Source organism: Argiope bruennichi, chromosome 9, assembly GCF_947563725.1.
Source record: "Argiope bruennichi chromosome 9, qqArgBrue1.1, whole genome shotgun sequence".
Lineage (NCBI taxonomy): Eukaryota > Metazoa > Arthropoda > Arachnida > Araneae > Araneidae > Argiope > Argiope bruennichi.
Genome location: NC_079159.1, coordinates 24,282,514 through 24,310,398, shown reverse-complemented (window position 1 = coordinate 24,310,398; position 27,885 = coordinate 24,282,514). Strand labels below are relative to the sequence as shown.

The 27,885-nt window shown below is 28.7% G+C and overlaps 1 protein-coding gene across 1 annotated transcript; it reads right to left on the bottom strand.

Moving 5' to 3' along the window:
- Positions 1-1,515: 1,515 nt before the first annotated feature.
- LOC129984422 (uncharacterized) lies at positions 1,516-27,885 on the bottom strand. Its single transcript, XM_056094298.1, has 5 exons — positions 27,783-27,885; positions 23,236-23,497; positions 19,957-20,135; positions 13,915-14,292; positions 1,516-2,049 (listed from the first exon to the last, which is right to left on the bottom strand). Exons 1-5 carry the CDS (start codon positions 27,847-27,849, stop codon positions 2,027-2,029), a joined length of 909 nt encoding a protein of 302 aa, XP_055950273.1. The 5' UTR covers positions 27,850-27,885; the 3' UTR covers positions 1,516-2,026.

Sequence of the window (27,885 nt, the reverse complement as noted above, 5' to 3'; positions counted from 1 at the left end):
AATAAAAGCCAAAAGCATATGTTTTATGTCATATTTCAGTCTTAAAAGATTTCTTTTTCTTTTGGTAATTACATTTTTTTATAGTTATTTCTAGTCGTTAAAAATATTCATTCAAAATGATAAACTGAAATCATTTTTATGAGAGGGAGATAAGATAAAAATTATAATCTTTATTTTTTTTTTGGCACTTAAACACATATCCGATAAAGAATAGTGAAGTTCAAGTTTCAATCTAACGTAAGCTTTTGTAGAGATGAAAAAAATTTAAATACTTTAATTTGTTATGATTGATGTTTATATTATTCACAATCGAGATGCTTTCATGTATTTCGTAATTTTTCATGTACGATTTTCATGTATTTTGTAATATTTTCTTAAATTTGAAAATAAAATAAATATATAAATAAATGATATAAAGGAAATTCGAACCTCTAATTTCAAACATCATAGCAAGATACCATTTTAAGTTTGATTTGTCTGCCTTTATATTATTTTCAAAATTTGTTCTTGCTTTTATTGTGATGATATTGACACAAAAAATGCAATAAAGCGGCAATGCTAGTGAGTATAAATATAAAAATAAGGAAAAGTATTGTTGCAAAATATACTTAAAATATCTTTACATTTTTTTTAAATAAGCGAAAAAATTGTATTAAAATAAAATTGATATTACTGAAAGGTTTATGTATTTAAGGCTAAATACGATGTAAAAATAGTTTCGGCGCGATAAAGTTTTAAGCGTTAAAATTCAAATGATTTTTAACTGAAATGAATTTAAAGAATCCTCTTTTAATGTGTTTTTATTTCTCAAAAGTATCTACATTCCAAATTTGATAGCTCATTGTCTAACGTTTGTCCTGTAAAGTGTTTTGAATGCACCAATTTTCAAATAATATCCAGCCTATAAATAATTAATAAGTTTAAAATTATCAGAATTCTTTTTACTTTGTATTTAAATCTAAACCATTTTATCTGATTCACTGAACTTTAGATAAGAACTAGTTTCAAAGATCCTTTACCCTTATAAAGCACTCTACACAAACGTTTCATTGTAAAGGGTATAGAAACAGGATAGATTCCGAATGGGTTAAAATCGTGTCACTATACGTCTACAGCATAATTTGATTTATTTGTGACAAATAACCTGGACTATTATATCAATAGATGTTTCCGAAGTAATAAATTTAGAACTCTTCAGTTAATAAGAGAAAAGAACAATGATCTATTAATTCTAAAAGTATTGTTACAATGAACAATAATTTTCTGTTTTTGTTTTGACAAATATTTATTTATTCAGAATATGTAACGACAATCTACATAAATAAAATGGAAATGCTTAAATAATTTGTATGTTATAGAAACCCGAAGCAATGAATAGATTTTCCTCAAATTTTGCTCTCTGATGCTATTAGGTATAAGGACAATTTTTGTAATGTTTTTTTAGCAGTAAATGAACAAAGTAAATCTTTTATTACATAGGCAAGTCAAAAATTATCTACATTTTCCATTCTACAGTTTATTAACATGAAGCTAGGCTTATACTAGGCACATCATTTTTCTACGTAATCTCCCTCCTTTTCAATGCACTTGACCCACGGTCAAGATCAAGGCTTACGTATTCTTTCCAAATAAAAGGTTTTCGGTTGCTCGTGAAGTCACTTTTGCACCGCATTTTGCCCGTTTAAATCTGAGGCAAATCGGCGACCACGCAAAGCATCCTTGAGTGGCCCAAACAAGTGAAAGTCAGATGGAGCTAGGCCTGGGCTGTAGGGAGGGTGTTCCAATAACTCAAATTTCATCTTGTTGGTGGTTTCAGTAGTGGAGGTTGATAGCCGTCCTGCTCCCTCTTCATGCGTTGCACTTGTTCGACCATCTTTAAACTTCTTGAGCCACAGAAACACAGTTTTACGTGATAGTGCACTTCCATCATATTGCGATGATAGTCTGCGATGAATATCCGACCCTTTTACACCCTCCGACCAGAGAAATCGGATCACTGCTCGTTGTTCCTCTTTGATGCAAACTTCTAATGGAGCAGCCATGATATATCTGCAACAGAAGGAAGGAAAATGGTGGAATTATAATCAAACGTTCATAGCATTACCAGAACAGTATAACAATAAAATAAGCGAGGACAGAAGTCAGTGTGCACAGTTTAAGCATAGTTATGTCGAAAGTGTAGATAATTTTTGACTTGCCCTCGTAATTAAAAATATGTTTTCACGAATGGAAATATTATTTTGTATTCATTTTATTACAATTATTGAATAAGAACAATATAAGGAGTTTAATACATCGCTTTAATTTATTTACTTAAAAGATATTAATTACATTAATAAACGTAAATAAACTCATACTATTACCCAAGAAGAAGATGTGTACCTACTTTGGAAATAATAGTTTTAACATCCTGCTCTTTATAGTTCTTTGAACGGTTATTTTTTTGTGAATGATAAAAGTTACAAATATAGACTTGTACGAAAAGCATTTTAGTTCTTTTTTTATGAAAAGGAAATAGTGTATTAATATTACAGGGTATAAATATTTTATTCAATTATATATTCTCCATTTCAGTCCTATACCTTTTGCTATCTTCCTGGCATTAGCATGATTCTACTCTCATAAAAGGTCTTTGTTGGTAATAGGCTGATCCGAGTCATTTGAAGCAAAGTATTTTTTCCTAAAAAATTTTGTTGAGACCAGAACAAGTAATAATCGATCTGCCATATCTGGAAAATTTGACGGTTGTAGTAGTATTTCCCAACCAAGCTGTAAAAGCTTTTGACTTATTACCAAACTTGTATGAAGTTCTTGCGTTATCTTGGTGGAGCATTATACCTTTTTTGTTGATCATTTTTGGCCTTTTTTGTTTGATAGAATTCTTCAGTACGTCTATTTGATAATGATGGATTTCAGAATAAATTGTGGCATTGTGCGATAGAAGCTAAAAACAACAACAAAACCCGATTTCTTTGAAATCTCACCAAGGCAATCACAAGCAATATCATCTTTTTTCTTTTCTTTTTTTTTTTTTTTTTTTTTTGATGAATATCAATTTCCAAAATGCTTTGAACTAGTTAATTATTTTTTTATACCATGATCTCTTGCATCTAATATTGTTTTTGACAACCCATTTCTCCTCTCCATTGATGATTTGCTTCAGTAATGGATACGTTTTTTTGATGTTTGAGAAGCAAATCTTAGACCAAATTTCTTTCTGTAATATGTAGAACCTATATCACTAGTTCTGAATATCAATTTCGAAAATGCTTTGAACTAGTTTATTATTTTTTTATACCATGATCTCTTGCATCTAATATTGTTTTTGACAACCCATTTCTCCTCTCCATTGATGATTTGCTTCAGTAATGGATAAGTTTTTTTGATGTTTGAGAAGCAAATCTTAGACCAAATTTCTTTCTGTAATATGTAGAACCTATATCACTAGTTCTGAAATTAAACCAAGGCGTTTCACATGATCATGAATGATCGAATTCGATAAATTTAATCACTCTACGATCTCACGAGTTGTTTGTTATTCGGCGGTTTGGGTCAATCAGTGCCTTTATTTTGCCATCATCAGCTTCAATTTACCTTTCATGAGCAGAGCATCTTCAACATCAAGACTGCCTTAACGAAATTTTGCAAACCAGTTTGGGCACTGGCCTTCTATCAATACATCTTTTCCAAACAAAATGAATGATATTTTTCTTGTTTAAACAGCCTTCTTACCTTTTTGATTGTAAAAAAAAGTTAAATTTGTTTTTGATTTAGCATATTTAATAGGATACTAAACAAAAACTATTGCGAAGAATCAAACAAGCAATTGCACATACGTCTTGTTATATTAGCTGTTAAAATTTAAAATAACAAAGCGGTTTCAGTGTGAAGTTGTCTGTAAGAAAATGCGATTAAGTCCTATGTTACAAAAAAAAAAACGAACTTACATTCCGAAAAATCCATTAATATGCCAACCAAGAAATATCAGGTTAAAAATCAACAATTTTGCTATGGCAATATTTTAACATTTCTAGTAGTTATATAATCCTGATTCCTGGATAAAAAGTACTAATTCACTTTTTCAGTAATATAACCTCATTTGATAATGTGTAGTATTCGATATATTATATATAAATTCGAACTATCTAATTTATTCTTTTGAAATATTTAATGCATTTACTTGGGATTAAAATATTTTCATGTTTAATATTTTTAATCTAAAAGCGAATTTTGTATGATGTATAATAAAATAACTAATTTTAGAGTCTGAAAAGTTGAAAAAATGAGAATATCAATTAATGTGGTTTCCCAAAAATGTTGGTGGCAAATTTTCTCCTCAATTTATTATTATATGGTTTATAAAAAATACCAATTTTGTACACAGATATTAAGATTTTAATGAACATTTTGACAGTAAATAATTATTTTTTAGTAATAAAAAACATGGAAATATAACAAAAAACTAGTTGTTCATAACATAAACTGTTAGCTTTTATGTCTTTTTTTATGCCAACAATTCTTCTTATACATTTTTATTCTTTAACTTAAAAAAATATTCTGAATAAGATTAATTTTGAAAAACTTATAAAAACAAGAGAAGCCATTGTACAGAAAAGTAATCAGTTTCACTGACACGCAAATTTTTAAAATTTTAATATAGTGAAAAACGAGTTTTTGTGTGATAATATTTTCTGCAAACGCTAAATCATGCTAATATTTAATTAAAGTTGAAAAGTTGGCAGAGATCTTTATCTTGTTTCGAAGATCGCATGTACGAAATTTCTTCGAGATTGGACAACAATCTCAAGATTGTAGATTTGTATAATTTTCTCACTATTTAAAGTCCTATACTCTTTTTAAATACAACATTATTTATTTATTATTTCACAGAAGGTGGAAAGGAATTTTAATATCAAAATTCTTTTAATCTAATCAAATAAATATGAAATTCGTTTAAAATCAGTGAAAAATGTGACCAAATATGTAAAAAATGAAACGGAGAAATAAAAAAAAAAGATTAAATTAATTACAAAATTAAGAATTGCATATAGTTTAGTTTCACCGTCATCTAGCAATGAAGTATTTGTAAATTTCTCTATTTCAAGATAATTTGCATCAAAATAAATAATAATAAAAATAAATATTGAAGAAAAAATGAAATGAAATTTGTTATTAGAAAAAGTAGAATTTTGGATTTTGGAACATGAAAAAATATTTTTTGTAGGATAATTTGCTCTAAGGTTACTCAAGAAAAATAGCCAAGTTTCTGTCGAATTCTAATTAATTGAATGTTTCATAAATATTCTTTGAAAAATTCACAGTATTCTTTCTCTTATTTTTTACAATAAGTGTACAAAGTTCAGTTGAATTCGAAGGATTTAAAGGAGTTGCAGAACATATACATTGCATTTTTGCAAACATTTGAATTATTTTTTTTAGAACTCGCTTACTTTTGGCATTATTATTGGCTATTGTAAGGAAATCGTCTGAAATAATAAAACAAACCGGAAATAACAAATATTTAATTTTTATTCACAAATGGTTTCCTCCTTGTTTATAATTTTACCTAGATCTTTGTTGTGAAACGCAATTAAAATCGCTTGGGATTCCCTCCCCCCTCCTTGTGCGCAAATTCGTGATTGTTATTGCTTATTTTTTTCAATAAAAAGTATTTTGCCCACAATTTGTTCAGGATAGTTTGATTTTAATCTTCTTCTCTATGGTTTTAATTAATATTTCGTATTCTTATCTTACAGTTGTTCTGTTGATTTTTTTTGTTAAGAATATTTCAATATACAATAATTGTTCGTTCTCTGTGATTTAATGCCATGACTACTTTTCCTTGGAATATTCGGCTTGGGATTGAGTAATTAAAAAGGTGAGTGGAATAAAGAATTTTTTTTGAAATTAATTTAGGAATTTGTTTTTGCTTTCATTTTAATAACGGTTTCATTACGAAGAAATATGGATGTCTTATTGTAGTAATGAAACGAATTCGTAAACATTCTGGCAACAAATGTTTATTTTTTTTAAAAATCATTTTTTTTAATTTAGTGCTTTGTTTATTCTTTTCATATTGTTTAAATACAAAATTCCTTTTTTGCAATCTACTCTATAATGATACTTTTTCCCATCGATAGCAAAGTCCTGATTGTGGTAAAAAGTGATTAAATGATTTTATGTTCATTACATTAGTGACTAAATCAACCTCCCCCTCCTCTTCCGCCTTCTACCAGATTTCTAAACCTTGAAAAAACTGTTGTCAGGCATCAAAAATAAAGATTGTGTGAAATAGGAAAATATCGGATCGTGAGAGAAATAATCAAATCCTGGATTTCTAATCGTTGGGAACTATACAATTGCATTTTCCAAATATTTTTAAAAATCTTAGTCACTTTTAGTGGTATGTCAATGATTTGTATATTTTGATGCTCGTGTATTATCAAATTATAATTCGAAATTTTATTAAAAAAGGTAAAAAAAGAATAATTTTGATCAACGCCAAATATTTCTCCCCTAGTTTGAAATAACTGCCATATTGACATTTGATTTAATTGCAATGTATCCAGTCCAAATCAGCCGAAACCTTTTTATCATTTAGAATTAAGAAATTTCTAATGTACACTTCACTAAATTTTTAATATTTTGAATTCAGATATTTATTACTTTAATCTTACAGTTTCTTTTACGCAGCGATTCAAGTAAATTATCAGAATTTTGTGCGGAAAAAAAGACCTATAGTCAACAACATTCAAGTTGTGTATTCATCTTGAAGAATTTTTCAATTAAATATCTAGAGATTCCTAATAAATTCATCACTAGTTGTAGAGGAACAGATAATGATTATACCATTTATTTTATAGAATAAATAGTAAACTCCAACAGGTCCAAAATTCCATATCAAGCAAAAGTGGTTATTGTGAGAATAGTGATTCTGAAGTGTATGCTTTAAGAAGTGTTACTATAATTGAATTTAAATAATCTGTTATGAATTATTTAATTTAAAATAATAGATTCTCAAAAGTAACGACATTCAAATATCTATACTTCCTTCACCCAAATCTAGTAATCTGATTAGCCCAATTCTTCCATTAAAACCTTTGACAGAATCAACTTTCATTAAATATTGATTATACTGTTGCCCATACATCTTTAAATGTATGTGTTTGTATCAACGTTAAAGGCTAAATTGTATTTATTAAATCTTGTAATTGAAAACGGTAATCGCCATATTTCATTTTGTTTTACTTGTTTCCCGACCAAGTTAATTTTCATATATGGAAAGGTTTTGCAATGTTACATACGTAAAAGATGAAAACTGTAGGAAGTGAAGCAATGGAAATTGATTAAAATATTTGTTTAAATTTCTTCTGCACGGTAACAGACAGTTTAGAGAAAATCGATGAATTTCCTCTAACGTCATCTTGTGTTTTGGACTTGGTGTCAAAGACACAACGTTCTACTGGCATATATAATTATAATATTTAATCTCTATCTCTACAACTAATTAAGATGAATGTGTCTGTGTTGGCTCTCTACAGGCTAGACAATTTGATGTATAGCTACTAAATTTGACTGCTATATACATTGGAAGCTGATAATGTGCAATCGGAATTCTGAGCCATCTCCTTAAAATTTTGATTAATTAAAAATTGGTTGGGATTTTGGATTTATTTTTTGATAACTCCTGAAAATATTGTTATACAAAGCTAATTGTTACAGAATTTTAAAATTTTAAAAATGGGTATTTTAACTATACCAATATATATTTTATGAATTTTTCTAAATTTTTACAATTATTTAAATGAATGAAATTCGAATAATTTTCATTTTTCATCATATATTTAATTACATGATTTTTCTTTCATTTTTAGAAGTTAATGAAGAAAAATTATGTCAATTAACATCACATTAAAAGACAGCATGCAAATTGAAATTAATTCGTGTGTCAGTTAAATTGATTTAGATAAGATTTCAGTTTCACTATAAAGTCATAGAATTTGATTTTGTTAGAAATGATGAACACAATAAATATAATAGGTGTATAGCTATTAAGAAATATACGGCTGTCACAATTTGATGATTAAAAATAATTTATTGAATATCAAATTATGAATAAGATATTAAAAAAAAACACTGTTAATATTTCCAGTAAACCAGCTCATCGTCAAAGACGCAAGTATGCAAATTAAGAACAATTTTTTTTTGTATTTTTCCATACTATTCAGAATAAATAAATAATAAATTCTTAGACTCCTTAAAATATCTATTCCTAGTAATTTTCGACAAGTAAAAATGTCAAATAAAGCAACTAAATTTGAACGGGGGAAGGTATTAAATTACTTTTTTTAATAAATGCAATAAATTAACATAAATTCACTATCAGTATCAAATCAAACTACTTTCATTCTCTGGATTATAATCATTATCATCTGTTGATTTTTGTAAAATTAACAACATCCTTGCGAACTCGCATCGAACCTTCCAACCGGATTTATTTATTTTTCGTGCCAGTTGATTCTATATACTGTATTTCCATTTGCATTAAAAAAAATGCATGAAACATAATGGAGGGAAGGGGGTAATTGTTTTTCCTTCCGAAAGTTATTTTGAAATATTTCATTACAGGCAGGAAATGGACTGCGTTCGTTTAACGAATTTTCATGACTTCATTTAAAAGTTCATAGCTGAGATTAAACAATATTTGAAAGAGAAATGAAACCAATTTTTGCAAATGGGATAAAAAGATGTGACCGAACTGAACCGAAAATAGGACATACAGTCGAGTTTTTACGTAATGCTTATCAATAAATTTACTGAAAGAAAAAGAACACAATTTTTTATTATTGCCTAGTGAAAAATTCGATATTTAGTTAGCATTGTAGGTAAAAATTATTTTGATACTGAAATTATGATAAAAAAAATTATAAATGATTAGACATCCCTGATTATACATTTTATTCAAATTAGTTCCAAATTCGAATAAATTATAGAATATTTTTTATCTCTTTCTTTTGTTTAACAGTAACAATTTCAAGTTAAAAAAATTGAAATATAAGTCAGAATTAAAAAAATAATAATAATTTTTGAAAAATTTTCTTTTTAGTTTTTTTACTATGCTTGGAAATAGTACAATAAGCAATCACACTTTATTTATTGTGAGTGTTATAATTTCTTTGAATATTATTGTTATGTGGAAGGTCTTACTATCATTAGTATGATAGTAAGATAATCAAAAACTCCGGAATAATTCCGACATTGCCGATTTTTTTATTCTTTACTTTGCCATGATGTTATTTCCGTCCATTTTTCCATAAGTCTTTAGAAGAGGCTAATCTGAGATTTACTAATCATTTATTTAAAGCTGAAATTCTGTGAGTTTTGTATTTTAAAGGACTAGTTGTACCAATGGAAAATTAATTTTCCCATGAATGTTTTATATCCACAACCACCCGCCGGAAAGCACACGGAAAAACTTGAATAACCTGACCATCGCATCAGCGACACTCCGGAATTGTGGTTGAGCCCTATGGGTCATCACCGGCCACGGTACAAACCTCCCCTAAGGAAATACGTCCCGTCATTGATGGGTGGTGTCAGACTCTCACTTTTTTGTGTACCCACCAGGGCGGAGAGAACCAAACACTATGACGGAAGCTTCTCGACCACAATTACGAGGTGACCCCTTAGTACATAAATGTTTCATAAATGCAAAAGTTATTCTTAAAGAATAAATTTTTCAGTTTTATAGTTAATATTTAAAATCAAGTCTCTCAATAAAATTATAATCAAATTTTCAATTATCTTTTATTTATTAACTTTTCCCCTGTCAACTGATATTAGAATTCAAAGCTTATCAGCGTCCAAGCTGCAGCAAGGACTTTAAATATTATGCAGACCTAATAAGTACACAATATGTACTTATATTTTCACAAACTGTACAGTTTAGCATTTCACCTTCTTTAGGTGCCTAACTTAAACTGTAAAAGTGTTTTTTTTTCATCAAAAATTTGAAATTTATTTTATAACCTAAAAATAGAGATTGATTTTTGTGGATTTTAAAATAATCTTTATTTTTAATCTATATAAGATAAAATATAGATAAAAAGCAGTTTTCATAACGAGCAACAATAAAAATGAAACCGGAAGCAGTGATATTTTCAAACGGAAGTGAAAGATTTATTTTATTTGTATTTTAAAATGTTAAGAAATTAACAATTGACAATAACAATTAACAACCTTTGATTCTTTATCTATCCACCCACAGTATTCTTATTTTAAGTAATTCTGTTAGAATGAGCTTGATATAGTATATTTTTAAATGTAATTGAATGTATAAGTACATTTTCTGAAAAATGAATATTTCACTGCGATTGGTTAATAGTAGATAAAATTCATAAAATTTGATATGCAAGTATCAAAAACTTTTGAAGGTGAAATATATCGCAGATTTTAAAATAGCTTTATTTAATCATGTTTTGCATAAACTTTCAATATCAATATATTATTGATTTATTTTAGGCTGATTTTTTATATTTCTTTGAAAATGTATATGTTTTTTTATATAACAGAATTAAGTCTGATATTTTATAAAAAAAATTATAAATTATATAAAATCATATTTTAGTAGATGCTTGGTGTATTTAAATACCATAAAAACTAAGTGAAAGTAATAAAGAAAATGAAAAGACCCTATCCAAGTAAAATTGACAAGGTGTTCATATTATTCTAATATTTGATATTAATCAGAATTTGTACTTCTTTATTCGATAGTTAATATTTTTTTAAAAAACCTATTTGCAACTTCTCTTACTCCAATAATCAGTTGGAAATCCGCCCCTGGGTATTTGTTGAGAAATTTAGGCAAATAGATTAAATAGCTTTTATTTTCCTATTTGCCAAATAAATAAAAGTTCTATGAATTGTGAAATATTAACTTTTTACCAAGAATAATTAAATAGGTTATGATGTGTTTCATTATGCTGAGTTAGTTATTACAGTATTTATAGACGCAGAATATGCACTTAAATAATACTTATATTCATGTTCCGCGCAATTCTGAGTCATGATAGAGTTTTTTAATAAATATTACAAAACGCTATCATGATTAAATAAAAAAAAAAAATGAAATAAATCATTTAATCTTTGCTTGTTAAAAACGATTTGAAATATGAAACTAAGTTGACCAGTTTATTAAAAATAGAGGCCACAAAAGTTCACTCCTGCGACTTTAAAATGCCTTAATCCATCCTGGTGCTTATACAATCCTTGAAATTTACCTAATTTAAAATTATTCTTTCATGTGCACCTGAAGATGAAAACTTTCGGTAAGTTTATGCTGCCCTCTATATTCGCTAACTTAAAACTCACAGAACAGCTCAATAGAAACAGGAAGTTTTTTTCTCGAATTGTTTCGAAAACAATTTGATGTATATTGAATAAAATAAAGAGTTTTTTTTTAGGTTAAAATTTAAATCCTTCAAAAGAGTAGGACATTTCATTTTTCTGTAAACAGATATGCAGGAATTTTTTTTTTATTTTGTATTTAATGACATTAAAACATTTATTTCTGAATTACCAATTTTTATTTAAAAGAGGAAAACGGATAAATAATAATAAAATAAAATATTAAAGAAATCAGTAACTTTTTAAAAAATAGAATGTTAGTTAAATTTTTCTTTTAAAGTTTTGAGTGGCGATTGGCTGTATTAAAATAGTTATATTCTTATCAAAACTATCGAGAATGATTTAAATGAAGAAGTCTTATTTTTGTGAATTTTAATTTCATAAGAAAATATTTTTCTACGATAAGCGATAAAAATACTGATGTATTATGTCTATTAAATTGGCATCTAACATTTTAAAGATGAGATTTTTTAAAAATTTATTACGATAAATCGAATATAATAAATTGTGCTTAAAATCAAAATAAATACATCTTGGTAAGTGATTTTGCATGTACTTGTAGAATGAAATTGCCATTAATCTTAATTTTAATATAAAAAAATGATGTACTATAAAATGACACGAAAAAATTACCTCTACAAAATTAGACAATATTAAGCCAATCATAAGCTAATCAGCCAGTGTCTGTGAGGATAATGATCAGACAATGTCTGTGAAAAGGATAAGAAAAAAAAAAAAAATAAATAAAAATTCTCTCACGCCACAATCTTTGCTATATTACTGACAATTACATTTTATTTAAATAATTTTTTTTTTAAAATTCATTTGTCTTTCTTTGTTTAGTTATGTTGTAGTAAGCAAATATTACAAAAATAGCTAATACTCATTAAAAGACAATAAATCAAAAATAAATTTTATTTACAGAAACGAATTCTTCTTAGAGAATTCCAAAGAAAGTACATATAGCTAGCTAGAAGTCGCGTGACAATAAGCATTTTCATTCGCTTCAAACTGGAAACAGAAAACAATATTAAATGCATAAATTCATCAGAATTAAGAAATAATTACTTTCTGACTATTTATCAATTTTTTGAAGACCAAAGAAAGAAAATTACACGAATTTCTGTATAAGAATATTTAAAAATATATAAAGTTAGGATAAAAATACACAAATTTAGGATAACTTCACATATTTGAGAAAAAGAAATTAATTTGTTTTCTTGTATTTTCGAGCACGTGTTTATGAAATATACTCTTTTAATCAAACCACACCCCTGCTTTTTCACACAATCTACGTACATTTACACTTTTTTCACTTTCAAAACAATCATAACTTCAACCATGTCACATTTCATATAGCAGCACACCATCCAAGCAACAAATTTACTTATAACATTCTTTTTAAACTTATTTATGCGGCATAACATTCGCACACTTAACATTCAAAATGCAGTGACTTGCACAAATCATTCAAAAATATAGAAAAGCGTAGCAAGCATTGATGAAAATGAAACAAATAAAAAAAGGATTCACTTGGAAAAAAAATGCATAGACGAAACAATTGAAATCTATCTGACAGATTTTCCTAGAAAAGAATCATTAGATAAAATTTGCTGAAATATATATCTATTAAATTACTCACCATTGCTGTAAAAGAAATGTTATTAAGAGCGAAAAAACAGTTACATTTTTAACACTCTCCCCAAATGGGAGAAACATATTAGAAATACTTAATAAAATTTTAAAAAAAAATCAATGAGTAATGTAAAGGGGGAGGGGGAGGAATAGGTAAAACATCGCCAAGAAAAACATATTTTGAAGTTACTAATGAAATAAGAAAAGATAATCAGTAATACTTTTCGGACCGAATGAAATTACTTACATTAACTTGATATAGATCATAAACAATGTCTTAATTTGCTCTTCGCAAGTTTGATGTAAAAATAAAGATTTTATTTCTAATATCAATATTTGTTAATATTTAATGACTGTCACAAAACCACTGTTGTTTTTCTTGAGCTTTATGCTATTATACCTAATTAATTAAAAAAAAGTTAGGAAGTCTTAACCAATTATCTATATTTATTTGCTGATTTAGGAATCTTGGAAAAAAGTGGCATAGAATATAAATTTACAAGTAACTGATAATGAATCCACAGATATCCCGTGCCCCAAATTGTAATAAAAAATGTTGTATATCTATATAAGAAAATGAAATTGTATGACTTTAGAAATCCAGCTGATTGAGATCTGGTGACTGTCGAGACAAGGCCTATCTACTGCTACTCCTATTAAACTGAAAACATTAATTTCAACGGCTGCTTCTTTCTATCAAAGTATCTTCAAAACGTAGAAGGAAAAAAAAAGAAAAAGAAAAAAGAACGAAATCATGCTGAATACTTTGCAAAAATCATTTAATTATTCTACAGTAACACAGTAACATAGCTGATTTTTTTATAAAAACTGTTTTTGCTTAAGATAAAATAAAAAAAGAAATTATTTATATACCTAAGATATGGCACAGCGAAGCAGCCTTAGCATCGCAGCTGAGGGTTCTGAGTTTAACTGAGCCATCCATCTGTAAGGCAAGGCCTGCACATGCATAATTTTGTCTTGGTTCCCCTTCTCCCCACAACGCATTGGATACTAGCCTCGATCCAAACAGGTAGATGCTTTCTATTTTTGTTACCCCAACAAACACACCTCCTCCAAGAAAAGAATTCATCACTGCGTTTACCACGTATTTTTTCATCTCTTTGTCTTTGACTGGAGTCGGGGCGTCAGGTTTACAAGTACCCTCTATTTTGTTGTATTCCAAGGCAATATTAACAGCAAGCAAGCAGTAATCTCCATATACAAGGTAGGGCTTGTTGTCATCGTGGCATTCTGCAAACAAAACAGATTATTTAAGCTGCAGCACAATATTTGGAAAGAAAGATAAGTTACTCAATCACGATCAAACAGGTCCATCCTTTTTATAGTGAAAGGTGACTTATGTCAATGCAGGGTTTACTCTCGGCCAGCAGGTAGCGCATGCGTAGAAAGGATGAAAAATGCTGTTCGGTCGATGGCAAATAATTGTCCCGATGGGACAACAACATGCTTCTGTATTGTATTTTCTTCATACTGCGTATGCGTTTTTGAATTTGATGGCGTTTTTGGCCTGAAAAAAATTGATCACTTATCATAGATTAATTCCGACATTTTTTGCTCTTTGTTCTTTCCGATAAAAGGTCTTTTTTTTTTCTTCATTTTATTTGCCATTTCTTTTCTATAGTTTTCCCCATTTAGGTATGTTGACCTTTTTTTTTATTTTAACATGTTTATTTGTGTAAGTATCCATAATTTTAATACGATACGCAGTGAAAAAGAAAAACTCAGGGATGCCAAAACGGGAATTTACAGCCAAGCAAGGAATGCCTAGATCTATCTTATAAAATAGTGGCAAACATAAATCAGTCCCTTTCTAAGTATGCACTGACTACTGGCCGTCTTATAACTGGCCGCGTGTAAACTCTGGATAATAATATTAAGACAGTAATGAACAGCAACATCGTAGTTGAATGACGTCACACTTGAATATTCCTTTTAGAATTATTACCTGTTTAATTTAACTGTGCATAAATTTTTTGTGTGTTTTTTTTTGCACAGAATATTGATAATGAAATTTTTAACGCATTCAGATACTTCTAAATTCACGCAAATCATATTTAGTGGAGATAAATTGTATTTTTTCCTTAAAAAATATATAACAACAATTTGTATTGAGTTAAGTTCTAATTGAGCTGGCTATCTAAAAGAGGCCTCGAAATTTGCATCAAGAGATGTTACCCGATAAAGATTTGATGAGAGATAAAAAGTTCAACACAAATCTTTTGTATTTAAATAAATAGTTATAGCCTGAAAGAAAAACTTTAAAAAATAAATTGTTGATATTGAAATGTTCTATAAAATGAGCTTTACAGCGATATGATATTCTATAGCTTAGAGAAGCAAAACTTTAAAAAGAGAACATTTTGAAAATTATTTTTCATTTTTTTTATTAATTCGAGGAAAATTTTTTACAACTCTACTTGAATTATACAGAAGATAATAAATAATAAGATTTTCAGGTCAATATCTGCAGCATTTTTGAAAATTTCGAACAAGAAATTCGGAAATTTCTGTAAGAACAAACAAGGTCTTCATATAATATCATAATAATTCATCTTCAAAAAAAAAAAAAAAAAAAGATGGAAATTAAATTTTTAGAAAAAAAAAAGTTTGCGGTGACTGATTCTCGATAGACACTAAAAAATACTGTTCAGTAACTTAATGGTCATTGGATAATGAATCAGGCCCAAGAATTGAGATAAAATGTAACTTCAAATTTAATTTTCGCTACTCTTTTTTAAACCCGACGATAGCAACATTTATATTGTTACGAATCTGTGATGCGGCTTCCCAGCATAGTTGGTTCCATAGGAGCTCCCAGAGCTTGGCTTCAAAATTGGCGACTTGGCGACGAATTTGGTGACTTTGGCGCCAAAATAGATTATACCAGAAACATCGAGAATTTTCCCGATCCGTCCAGTAGGAACCGAGATACGCTTCGAACGTTCCTGATTGGTTGAGATGTTTCTAGCCCCGCCTTCTGAGACCTATAAAAGGAGCTGAAGCTGCCGGGGAGGAGCAGTGAACCAGAATCGTAGTTGTGAATTGAAGAGTCGTAGTCGTGAACCAGTGGTGGACAGAGAAGAGTAATCGGAATCGACGGTAAAGAACTGGCCTTCCAGAGTTAAGCGGAGCAACGACGGAGTGAAGCTAGTGCTGAACTAAGCTGTGCGCTACTGTCTGCAGTAGAGTCTTGTTATATGCTGCTGTGTATGCTGTTGTTGCTGCACGTCTCGGCTGAAGATAATCGTCTTCTGTGCTGTATATAGTTGTGCTGTCCTGTGTGTCTTTGTGCAAATAAACGTCGTTGTTTTATTTTCTACTGCCGCCTGCTGATTGAGCGTTCTCCACACCATATAACTCCCACTATCCAAACGAACCCCCGGAAATTTCGTAACAATATAATAGAACTTTTTTTTTTCGGTCCTCGAATTGTAATCAATAAAGAAAATACCCCCAAACAGTTGAATTTTCAAAAAATAATGCAGATATTGATCTGAAACTTTTAGCAGCTAGTCTTTTCTGCATAATACATACTTAAGAAAAGTATATTTATTAATTAAATACATAATTACCAAATATTTCATTCGAATTTTTTTAAAAATTGAAAAATATTTTTCCAAATTAGTTCTTTATTCTAGACTTACTTAAGCGTTCTATAACACAATTTATAGGTCTTTTTAATGCTTACAACTGCTTGATTTTGACTGATAAGAAATGAGAATTCAATGAGAGAAAAAAAAATTCTCCCATTTGAATTGTGAATTGTTATTTCAGTGTTAAAATTCAACCCCCTCCCCCACTCTCTTATTCGGTAATAAATTCTGGTGTAAATTTAAAGTCTGGTGTGGATATTTTTCTATTTTTATGACAATTTTCATGATTGGACTAATTCAGAGATATTTGACTGAGCAGATTAGAACACATTCTAACCTTTTCAGAACTCTACGGTTATTTTTGACAATAATATAGAAATTCTCTAGGATTATTGATTACGGACGACACTTAAATATCAGAATGTGTTAATAATAAGATATATTAAAATAAAATTTTCTCATGCTTATATTTAATTTCATATAAAATTAATTACAATAATTATTACATTAATTATATTATATAAACTTATCTTACTGGTTATATTATCATTACATTACTAAAGAATGGGTCTTAAATTTTGGAAATTTCATTGGATTATATAAATGACGAAATATTGAATTCCTTTTTGAATCATTCTTGATAGAATATTCTGTTTGAAATCTTTTAATCCTACTCCGCTATCTTTTAATCCTTCGATCCGTTTATCATTTTATTCATAGGCTGTGATGGAAATATGAAGATTCATAGATTTTTCATAGGAAATTTCGCCGATGATGCCCATGCTCGAATTTTGGTCGATCGACGTATTCTGGATATGTCGAAATATTCAAAATTGTTTTGGACAAAAAATACTTGGATGGAAAAAAGAAAACCTAGGTGGAATTTGAATTTAAAGTTCTACCCATACTGTTGTTGGTAGTCATACTGTGGATAGTAAAATACTGTTCTACCCATACTGTTGTGGTCTTATGGCACTTGTCATAGACAAGCCCGCTGACGAAGTCAGAGATTTTAAGCCGAGAGAGCGTCTCTTGTTTCAGTAGCGCCATCTAGGACCAAGAGTACGACTTAGCTGCTTATGCGTCACAATCCTTTTTATGGGGCGGACTTAATTCATGCATTCATTCATTCATCCACAGATCATAATTTAGACCTGAATCAGAGAACCCCCAGTGGTATTGTTTGAATCTCTGAACTGGGGGTACTCTGAACCAGTACCCCCAGTGGTATTGTTTCGACATGAAGGACTTTGTGGTCATGACAGATTTATACGTGCACCAGTCACCACATACACAGGGGGAGAGCCTTTTTACGATAGGGTTCGAACTACTCATACTATTTTGTATTTATATATTATATCCTTTTGGAGAATTGATAATTTGTAAAGAAAAAGAAACGACATTGAAAGGAATACTTTCGAACTAATTTTCAACTGATAAAACTTTTCTATAAAAATAAAAATTTAAAATGGGAAAGGATTAGTAAGATTATATTTATTTGAAATTCTATTCAAATATCTTTTTCTTATTTTTTGGAATATGCGCTAAATTTTGAAACAATACATCGACGAAAAAATATCAACCATTAAAATTTGTCGCGTGTTCAAGTAAGTTATACAATACAGAAAAATTCGGCAAATTCAACGTTGTTACCTTTATAAAAAATAGGAAAAAAAAAACATTTCCGGAAAACTTATTTTTAATGTGTTCGCTGTTTAGAATGACCTGCGGTTAATGCGGTCGTACTTTTTCGGTAATTTAAAAAAAAAAAAAAAAAAAAAAAAACCGCTGATTCCATATTAGCTTTATGGAAATTTTGATCTTCGGTTTCGAACTGATCTTATCGCTGTTAAAGAACTTCGAAAAATCATGTCAAAATTCGAAAAAATAGGATCAGTATCTATTCATCTTAAAAGAAAACGTTTCCATTTTTAAGATAAGCCGCAGGCAAAAAAGAGAATCGCGAAGAGATGTTCTGAAAGACATTTTACTGTAGAACTTCATGTATGACCTCTTCGATTCTCGGATATGGATCCATTTTATTTTTGACTTCGGGGGTTGATTTTGGTCTTAAAAGCATGTCACCACATATGTTCGACATTTCGAACATGATATCTTGTAATTTCAACTGAAAGCTAACAATGAAGATTATTATATATGCTTTATTGTAGTCAAAATTTTTCTGGCAAAAGGTGTAACTGAGTGTGTAATTAATGAAACTCCCTTTGGTGGTCAAATTTAGACTAAATAATTATTTTTTGCTGAATACAGTACACTTCGAAGTATTCGGTTTGCGACTATCCGGATTCCGTACTATCCGGCCTAGTTTTCTTTTATCGCAATTTAATGACGGAGGCAAAGCATTGCATTGGCAACATTACCAAGGCATTAGAAGCGGGCATCTGCTACTATCCTCCTACGTGTAGTGTGCAAAATGCGAGTTGTGACAGGAAGAGAGCAACGTTTTGCTCGTCGTTCATTGTTTCGTCAGTGTATAGCGAACTTCAATCGTTGCTGCTGTTCTTGATTATAACTGTACAGTAAGTACACTATTCGTAAATTGTTCTTGGGGTGCGCTTAATGTTTCTTTTTGAGTGTACCACAGTAAAGATTACAAAATTTATGTTAAAATGTGAACAGTTTATATCCTTTAACTTACTTTTTCTTTAATAAACTCTTGAAACGTGCAGTGCAGTATATAAACTACCAGTACAGAGTCTTCTATTTTAATTCCACACGTTATCGGCAACTGCTTTTATGATTCAGCGGTCAGCGGTTGCGTTTCACATTCTATGTGGCTTGACTAAATAGAGGGCTTAGAACTCAATAAGAAGTGAAAAAATAAATATTATAACACTCAATTTCGGTATAAAAACCTTGACTTCTGGTATTGGTAAGGGTTCACAGAACTCTGGCCTATCCAGCTTTTTTATTATCCAGCCTGTCCTTTCGCCACTTTAAGCCGGATACTCGAAAGTGTACTGCATTTTTTTCTTTCCTTCATTAAGTCATGATAAAATTTTACTTTTTTCTGAGGAATGGTTTCAGCTGTTGGCAACACGGATAAAAGAATAATTATGGACGTCCTGTACTTCGTTTTGTTTTGTATGATAGCTCTTCTTATTTATTGCAAGTAATTGCAGACAGCCTATGAACAGAAGTTAAATAGAAACACATAAAATTTAAAATTATTGTTACGTGCAAGGGTCTGATTGTTTCTCGATTTTTTTTAAATAGTCCCACTTATTTTCCATTAATATTTGTTTAATTTCAAGTTGATAAAAAATGAAGGAATACTCACTATCTGATTTTTTCATGCAAACCACAGGCAGCCTGGGGCCTCCGCAGTCCACTGCGAGAACATTGAAATCTTGGGAACCATTTATAACAGCGCATGTCAGAAGAGAATCGGTTGGAGGTTCGGCCCATACTTCGTAATCTTTCTGAATAACGGTGGAATCGTCAAAGTGAAATGACCACCTGAAAGAGATATTGTCGCAAGGTTTAAGTAAAGTTCCTTCAAAATACACAAGGAGCTCTGATTAAAATAATTAATAATTCATTTTTGAAATTTAAATATATTTATCTTAATGCATTAAAATATATCGCAGTTTTAAAATAATATCGTTTGGAGCAAACATTTCGAAAAATAATTTTGTAATAATGTATTAAGCATGTTTTTTTTAAATTAGAATTTGAAATGTAATTTACGTAAACTTATTAAAATGAAATTTATTTTTGTTTGATTTTGTGTCAAAACCTATAACAAAATTATTTCACCGATTAGGTAAAAAAAGAATAAAAATCACATTTATTTTAAATAATCTATAATTTTTCGATTAATTAATTTTTTTGGAAGTTTCATTTAAATATAAATTAATTCAATAAGATTTCAAGAAAAGAGGTTCTAAGAAGAATGTCGTGCAGGCAAATTTTTGTTAACTATACTAATATAAATGGAAATACAAGTGGCAACTAAATACTGTAACAAATTAAAAAGTAAAAATTAATTTTTATTTTTTGGCAAAACTAGTTATTTTCTCTATTTTTGCAACTGGCAACTTTTTATAGATGCGGACGATTTTTTTACAGAAAGAAAAAAAAATTGTATTATTTAAAAAATTGGAAGCTAAAGGAATAATGGCTAAAGAAGCAGGAATTTAAGCAGGTAAAAAATCTTTAAGTGATTAAAATATCTTAGTTTTAATAGGATATATATTTATAGATGTATAGATTATTATTGTAATTATTTTAAACATTGGCCTAGGTAGGGTCCAAATTGAATTCGTAAAACAAAGAGTAAACTAAAAAAATTTAATGAAGAAAGAGTGAATTAAAAGACTATATATTAGTTATCTGTATATTTTATAAATGTGAGACTGTATTAAGTTATAATTGAAGATTTGGGTTTCCATTTTTATCACAAAAGATATGTTCAAGATTTGATTGACACACAAATATTAAAGCGATATAAAGATACCAATTATTGCTTAACAGGTACGGTGATAAAATGTGTTGACAGAATATTTTCTGTTGTGAAGATATTTCTCTCTAAATTATGTGATAATATCAAAAATGATATCGAATATTCTACAAGGATGCATAGGAAAATCTTCGAACTGTTAAAATCTTTCAGAACAACAACTGTCGTAGCTTAGGCAGTCATTTCAAGTAATGAAAATTTGTCTATGAAATTCATTGATAAAATGGTAAAAAGCAATGAAGAATTTCAAAAACAGGATATTTTTCTACACATTAGTTGCTAATATATTGTTTCTCAGTAAGCATTAGATATATCAGAAATATCCTATAACATTGTAACGGATAACAACATAGTCTTTCTTCGATCTCACTATGTTACTCTTTTCACCTGATCTATATTCTTTAGACTATTGCTTGACTAAATTCTTTAGATTATTTTAGAAGGTCAGGTAAATGCTAAATATTACAAAAGTTTTGACTCTTAAATCTTCCGTACTGCATACATGAGGTATATTAAGCTCTTAAAATGATTCTTGCTTTAGTCAGGCTATGTGTCTTTGATCATCAAAAATGACAGTGATTATTTCGAATAAAATTATCCCAAGTTAAATGTTTATGATGTTTATCATATTGGTGTCACTAATTTTTCTAATTTTATATCTATAAACTAAAATGACTTCGTATTTAGTAGTTAACTTGTAATTGAATAAGAATTATTTAGAAATATCTAGAAAAATCCAAAATGAAGCGTCCAGAAAAGGTTTGATATTCGATATTGCATAAGTTAAGTTTACCATTTTAACTTGCAATTTCAATATTCCATTCGCACAACTTTCTATTTGTTTGATAAATTTCTAGATAAAAATGAGTTTCCCAGAATTTTATCTAAAATTTGTATTATTTTAAAGATGAAACGTAGTATTATGTTTAATAAAATGGCTATGAAATATTTTCTCCGAACAAAATTAGCACCAAATAACGAAATACCATTAAAAGTTTTAATAAATCTGGAAGGTGCAAATATTTCAGCATCGTATTTCCATTGCAGTGCACAGAAATTTAAACAATGCAAGAATTAAAAACATCAAGAAGGAAGAACACACAAATTAAAAAAAAAATGATATCTACCATATTAAAAAATAATTAAAGTCTACTTTTTCACTTTAAATTTTATCTAAAAATTCTAGAGCAGAGAATTTCAACAATTTTTACAATTAATTCTTGTTTTAATGTACTTTAAAAAATTATTTATCAAAAATATATGGTATTAAAAATATTCTTTTCTATTTTCAAAAAGGATGTTTTTTTTGTTTTTTTTTAGCTTAGGGTTAAAATATTGCTTAAAATAATCCAAAGGATTTGAAAATATCACAAAGCAATTATTCCATTATTTGTATAGACTGGATAAATTCAGAAGTTATAGTTATGAACATTGGTTTTAAATAAATCTTAAAGTCTTCGATTTATTCTATTTATTCGAAATCAAAATTTTTAAGTCATTGATAAGAAATTGCAAAAACTTGAAACACTGTTAGAAATACAGAAAGTATTCGCCATTTTAACATACCTTTTTATTTTTTGATATATACTTTGAAATTTTCTTCCTTGATATTCATTATGTTTCAATTTCTTAATAGTTTTATTTTCTTAATAGTTTAAAATTAAAAAAAAAATAAAACATTTTAACTCTTTCAAAAACGATGGTTTATTTTCTGAATCACTTATATCAAAGTATTTAATGCTTGGTGGTTCTGCTTTTAAACCACTTAAAGAAGAAAAAATATTTTTAAAGCTTAAAAATATGCAAGATTTTTAGTCAAATATTTTTAATCCAACGCAGTCAGCCCCCTGTACCACTGGACATAAAATTTCCTATTTAGTTTCCCTAAAATTGATGTTACATTGCATTTTTTCCCATTTATTCAAATTGACTTATTTTATTCCATAAATTAACTTGGACCTTGCTATAAACATTTTAATAAAGTCAATGGACACAAAAGTTTAAGAGGATAAAAGCTGTTTGTTTTCTTTCAAGCAGTTTTTATTTCATTTGTTTTTGTTAAGATAATTTGGAAATTTAACACTCTATATAACTTACTCTCTTTCTTCTATCGGCTTATTCAGATCAGTATCGTCCGTTTTGAATCCAATCCAAACATACGTCTTTTCGAGCTTCGAGTATATGAAATCTTTGATCTGATGTGCAAGTTTATCTGGTACCTTCGTCATGTAACTGACAATTGTGGAAAAATCAGCGAGAGTTTCGCAATTATCTTTCGCTTGGGAATAAGTGAAAAGATCGGTTTGAAGCCTGAAGCATTCTCCACCAATTTCCAGGGGCAAATTGCTAGGGCATTTGCCTGGAAAAAGAAACAAACAAATGTACGAAGAGAAAAGCATTTGTGAGAACTGAAATGGGAATAAACTTTTCACACACTATTTAGTCAGTTTTACGATGCAAATTATCTTTATATTTTCAGAGTTTTTGTCTTTTACTCTCTTCCGTATAGGAAGAGAAAGACTGCAATTGTTTAAAAATTCAATTTCGAGATTTTGACAAATTTGCCTATTTCAGATCTCCCTGAAAATGAAAAACATATTTTGTAATTGTGCCTGTCTCTCTGTCCGCGAGTACGGCAAATCAAAAATTCATTGGATACGTAGTCATAAAACCAAATTTGCAGACTTTTAACCAAAGTTTATACGGAACTCATTGAAATGATACCTGTCTGTCTGTCTGTCTGCAGGCATTTGAACACGATAACTCAAAAATGCAAAATGTTATTATATGGATGAAGTTTGGCATACAGATTTATCATCAGAATTATAAATATGTAGTAAATAATCTGTTTTATCTGTAATAATAAAAGTATTATCAATATGTAAAGTCTGTAATCCGATTAAATCTGTTATAGGAGATATCATTTATATGTAATGTAGTGAATGCCTATCATAAATCATATATACCTATCATATATATATATATATATCATATATATATATCATAAATCATATCAGATATCTGTAAACTACAGGCTCCGTCGCGGCTGTCTGTATATGGCATAATTGCCGCACCGCTCATCATCCGGGTATGCTTCTAAAAAAGCTATTCTCTCTCTTTTTCTTCGGAACTCTCTCGCGCACTGCCTCGGTGAAACTCGTAGTAAAAATCAAATGTTTAATTTTTTTAGATAAAATGTAAATAAAATTATTTTTCTAAAACGTTGCAATAATTGGAGTCACAATCAATACGCGCAGCTTTAATTACGACAGTACATTCGCACGTGAGTGAACATGATAATTGAAAAAAACACAATGTATTAAATAAATAAAATTTGGTTCATAAATTTGAAAGATGTGGTCTTGTGGCCAAAATTATCGATATCTGTGATAAATTTTAAATTCAATTAATGAAAAGAAAGGTATTCAAGAATTATAGTCAGATTTCTTCATTTCATTACAAAACGCAAAAGACTCCACACTGCACATAATAGTTTTGCGGTTCACAGTTAGTGGAAAGCCGAATTTACATTTTGGGAACTTTTCTGTGACCGGCTAAAACCAATATTGGGCATAAAACTATAATTTTGGTAGCAATTAAGAGTTAGGATTTAGATAGACAAACTGCGAATGTACAGTCCAAAATATAGTCAATCCGTTTATAGAGTTAATTTAAAATTGGTCATAAGATACAATTATAGTAACAAGATTACATATTAAATTTCATTTATTTATTGTTCTTGGTTTTTGAGTTGTTGTATTTATATGTGTAAGAATATACAGACTTATAAAAAGTCAAGGTCTCAATCTGTTACTAATCTGCCCTTCAAATGTTAACATAGTGTGTCAAACGATATGCATCTAACTCTTTCTGTTTTGTACTTATTGTTTTCACCTGCACATGGAAGAGACAGACAGACAAGCTTCCCAAGAATGGATTTCTTTCAAAATTTGAGAGTAAACGATAAAATTATTGTGAAAACCACAAACTAATTTGTCTGCATCATAGCGCTTGTGTGCTACCTCGTTTTCAGACAGACAGACATTATTCCGAAAATCTGATTTTTGGATTCAGAGTAATTTGAAATGCGAAAATTCATCAAATGGCCTTAAAATTTTCTGAAGATTACTATAGTTTGCTTTTTCATTTGTATATTTCGTTTACCAGAAAGTAAAAACATTTAGAATGTTGCGAACATTTGATATTGCGCCGACTGCAATCATAGAAATAGAAAGATTTAAGATTATACATTCTTTTTACTATAATTTAATAAAAATTCGAAATAAAACGTCTTGATAAGCGAAATTAATATCATTTGTTGAAACAAATTAAATGTTGAGTATTTTCTTGCAAAAAAAAAATCTTCATGAAAAATTATTGCAATACAGATATTTATTTTAATTTCTATTTATTGTAATACAATTGTCTAAAATGTTGCAATAGATTTAATGATGAATAGTACATGTTGTTATATGTTTAAGACAAGATAAATATCTATAAACCGTTATTTAACAAAGATAGTTGCAATAAAAGTGCAATGTTTCTCAATTAATTAAAAGAGGTAAATTTTACAAATTTTACAATATTTTAATATTTATAACATTGTTTGAAATTATGTTGAATGAAAATGACCATGAGTAGATCTGTATCATTTTATTTTTATGACAGTTGTATTTCATCACATTTTTAATGAAGCATGATAAAATGTCGCTGAAAGTGATAAGTTACTTTTAAAGAATAAATAAGTAACAATAGCTGAATACGTATTTCTGCTTTTGCTTTTTTGTTTGTTTGCTTTCAAATTGCCGTTCTGTATATTTATTTAAATTTTGCATCATTTTTCAAATATTATTAATAACTCTTAGGAAAAATTTTAACTTTATCCTTTTTTAAAAATCGTTTGATACATATATTCCTTTTTTCTAAAAGCTACCAGATTTAAAAATCGTTTGTTGCAAGTAATATTACCATTTTAATCAAAAATGAATGTGCAGATAATAAATTATATTTTATAATATCTCATGTAAAAGAATTTTTAGAGTAAAATAGTATACATAGCTTTAAAAAATGCATTTTTGTACGGGTCCATTGATATTTCGTCTAGTGGTTTGCATATGACATTTACATCACGTAGCTGTGAAAAGTTGATTTGATATGTAGTAACCGCAGCGTTTTCTATATTTAAATACGTCCAATTTTGCTCATATTACTGAAGTATAAGAAGAGTTTTAGTAATGATTTCAGGATTAATTAGCGAAATAATTCATTTTTATTGAGAAAATAATTTTATCCTAATCTATCCTGTACAAAACAACAGGAGTAAAATAAATAAAAAATCCCAAAAGAATCGAAACACATACATAATAATTTTCAGATATTATACATGATATGATATTTTAATATATAAAGAACAAATTTTCAATATAAAACCATAGTAGAATAATTGCGAGGAAAAAAAATGTAACGACTATAACTAACAAATAACTAAATACATATTTTAATGCAATTTTCGCTTTTTTTAAAGCCATTTGAAATGCATTCAAACTAATTGAATATACTAAAATTGAATCAGCAATTTAAAGAAGGAAACGAATTCCATTTTTATTTCAGGGAAAAACAAAAAACAAAAACAAAATTCTTTTTCTTGTTAATTACTTTTATGATTCGATCTTTATTTGAGATTCTTTACATCAATACTTTATTTAATGCTTTCTGTTCCTTTTTACGTTCTCAAATATAACATATGCAAAGAAAAATATTGTAATTGTAAAAAAATCTGAACTTGATTTTGAGAAATCTTTACGTATTAGATTTCCCATAATCCGAAAAATAAATTTTTGAAATTAAGTCTATTTGTATGTGAACTCTATAACTACTATAACTCAAAAACGTTTTGAGTTTGACGGGTGAAATTTGGTGTATGATCTTTACACCACATTTGTAGATTTCTAACAAATTTTGAAAGAAATCAATTGAGAGGAAGTCTGTCTGTCCAACTGTCCGAGTACAAGAGAACCCGGTAACTACAAAACGAATAGAGCTAGATAAATAAAATTTGACGCGGGTTTAGTATCTAAAATATAGATTTCGATTAAATTTTGAATCAGATATTTTAAAAGGTTGACTATCTGTCGGTCCGTTCTTTTTCATGCATGTAACGCAATAATTCACAAAACGCAACGACTGAAATATGTGAAATTCGGCCTGTTATTTTGTGACTACAACTTCAGTTCCGTACCAAATTTTGTTTTTAATCGATTGGATAAAATAAATTGCACATTCGGTATTCTCATTCAAAATGCACTTTCGGTTTTCTGGTAGTGGCTATAAACCAAATCTTTGCGATTAATCGATAAAGATCACACTCTAATAGACTCGCAATTATTATTCGCCGTTGGTATGCAGTTATTAATGTATCTATTATTTATTAGAGATTATCCGAGAAAGTTTCGGGGAGACCGATTCCATTGGTTTTTAGTTAAAAATGAGTATTTATATGATAAATATTCGTTTTAATGCTTTTTAATTTTTTTCACTTCTTTTTTTTCAAATTAATGATTAATTTACAACTAAAATGTGAAATTAGAATTTATCAAATTGCTAAGAATGTTATCAGTATTATAAAAGACAAAAAAAAATCTTACCATATGCATAAATTGCAAGAAAACTAAAAATGACGAAAGTGAATGCGCCCCTCTGCCTAGCTTCCATATCTTCGGCCAAGTTTTTCGTGAGAACTGTGGTCGT

What these genes read in the sequence shown, in the direction of transcription:
- LOC129984422 (XM_056094298.1), bottom strand. Translation starts at nt 27,849, where the DNA reads ATGGAAGCTAGGCAGAGGGGCGCATTCACTTTCGTCATTTTTAGTTTT. An exon ending in TCTTGCAATTTATGCATATG is followed by an intron (nt 23,498 to 27,782) that starts GTAAGATTTTTT and finishes TTCTTTTTCCAG; the next exon opens with GCAAATGCCCTAGCAATTTG. An exon ending in TTCGCTGTGCCATATCTTAG is followed by an intron (nt 2,050 to 13,914) that starts GTATATAAATAA and finishes CTTCTGTTGCAG; the next exon opens with ATATATCATGGCTGCTCCAT.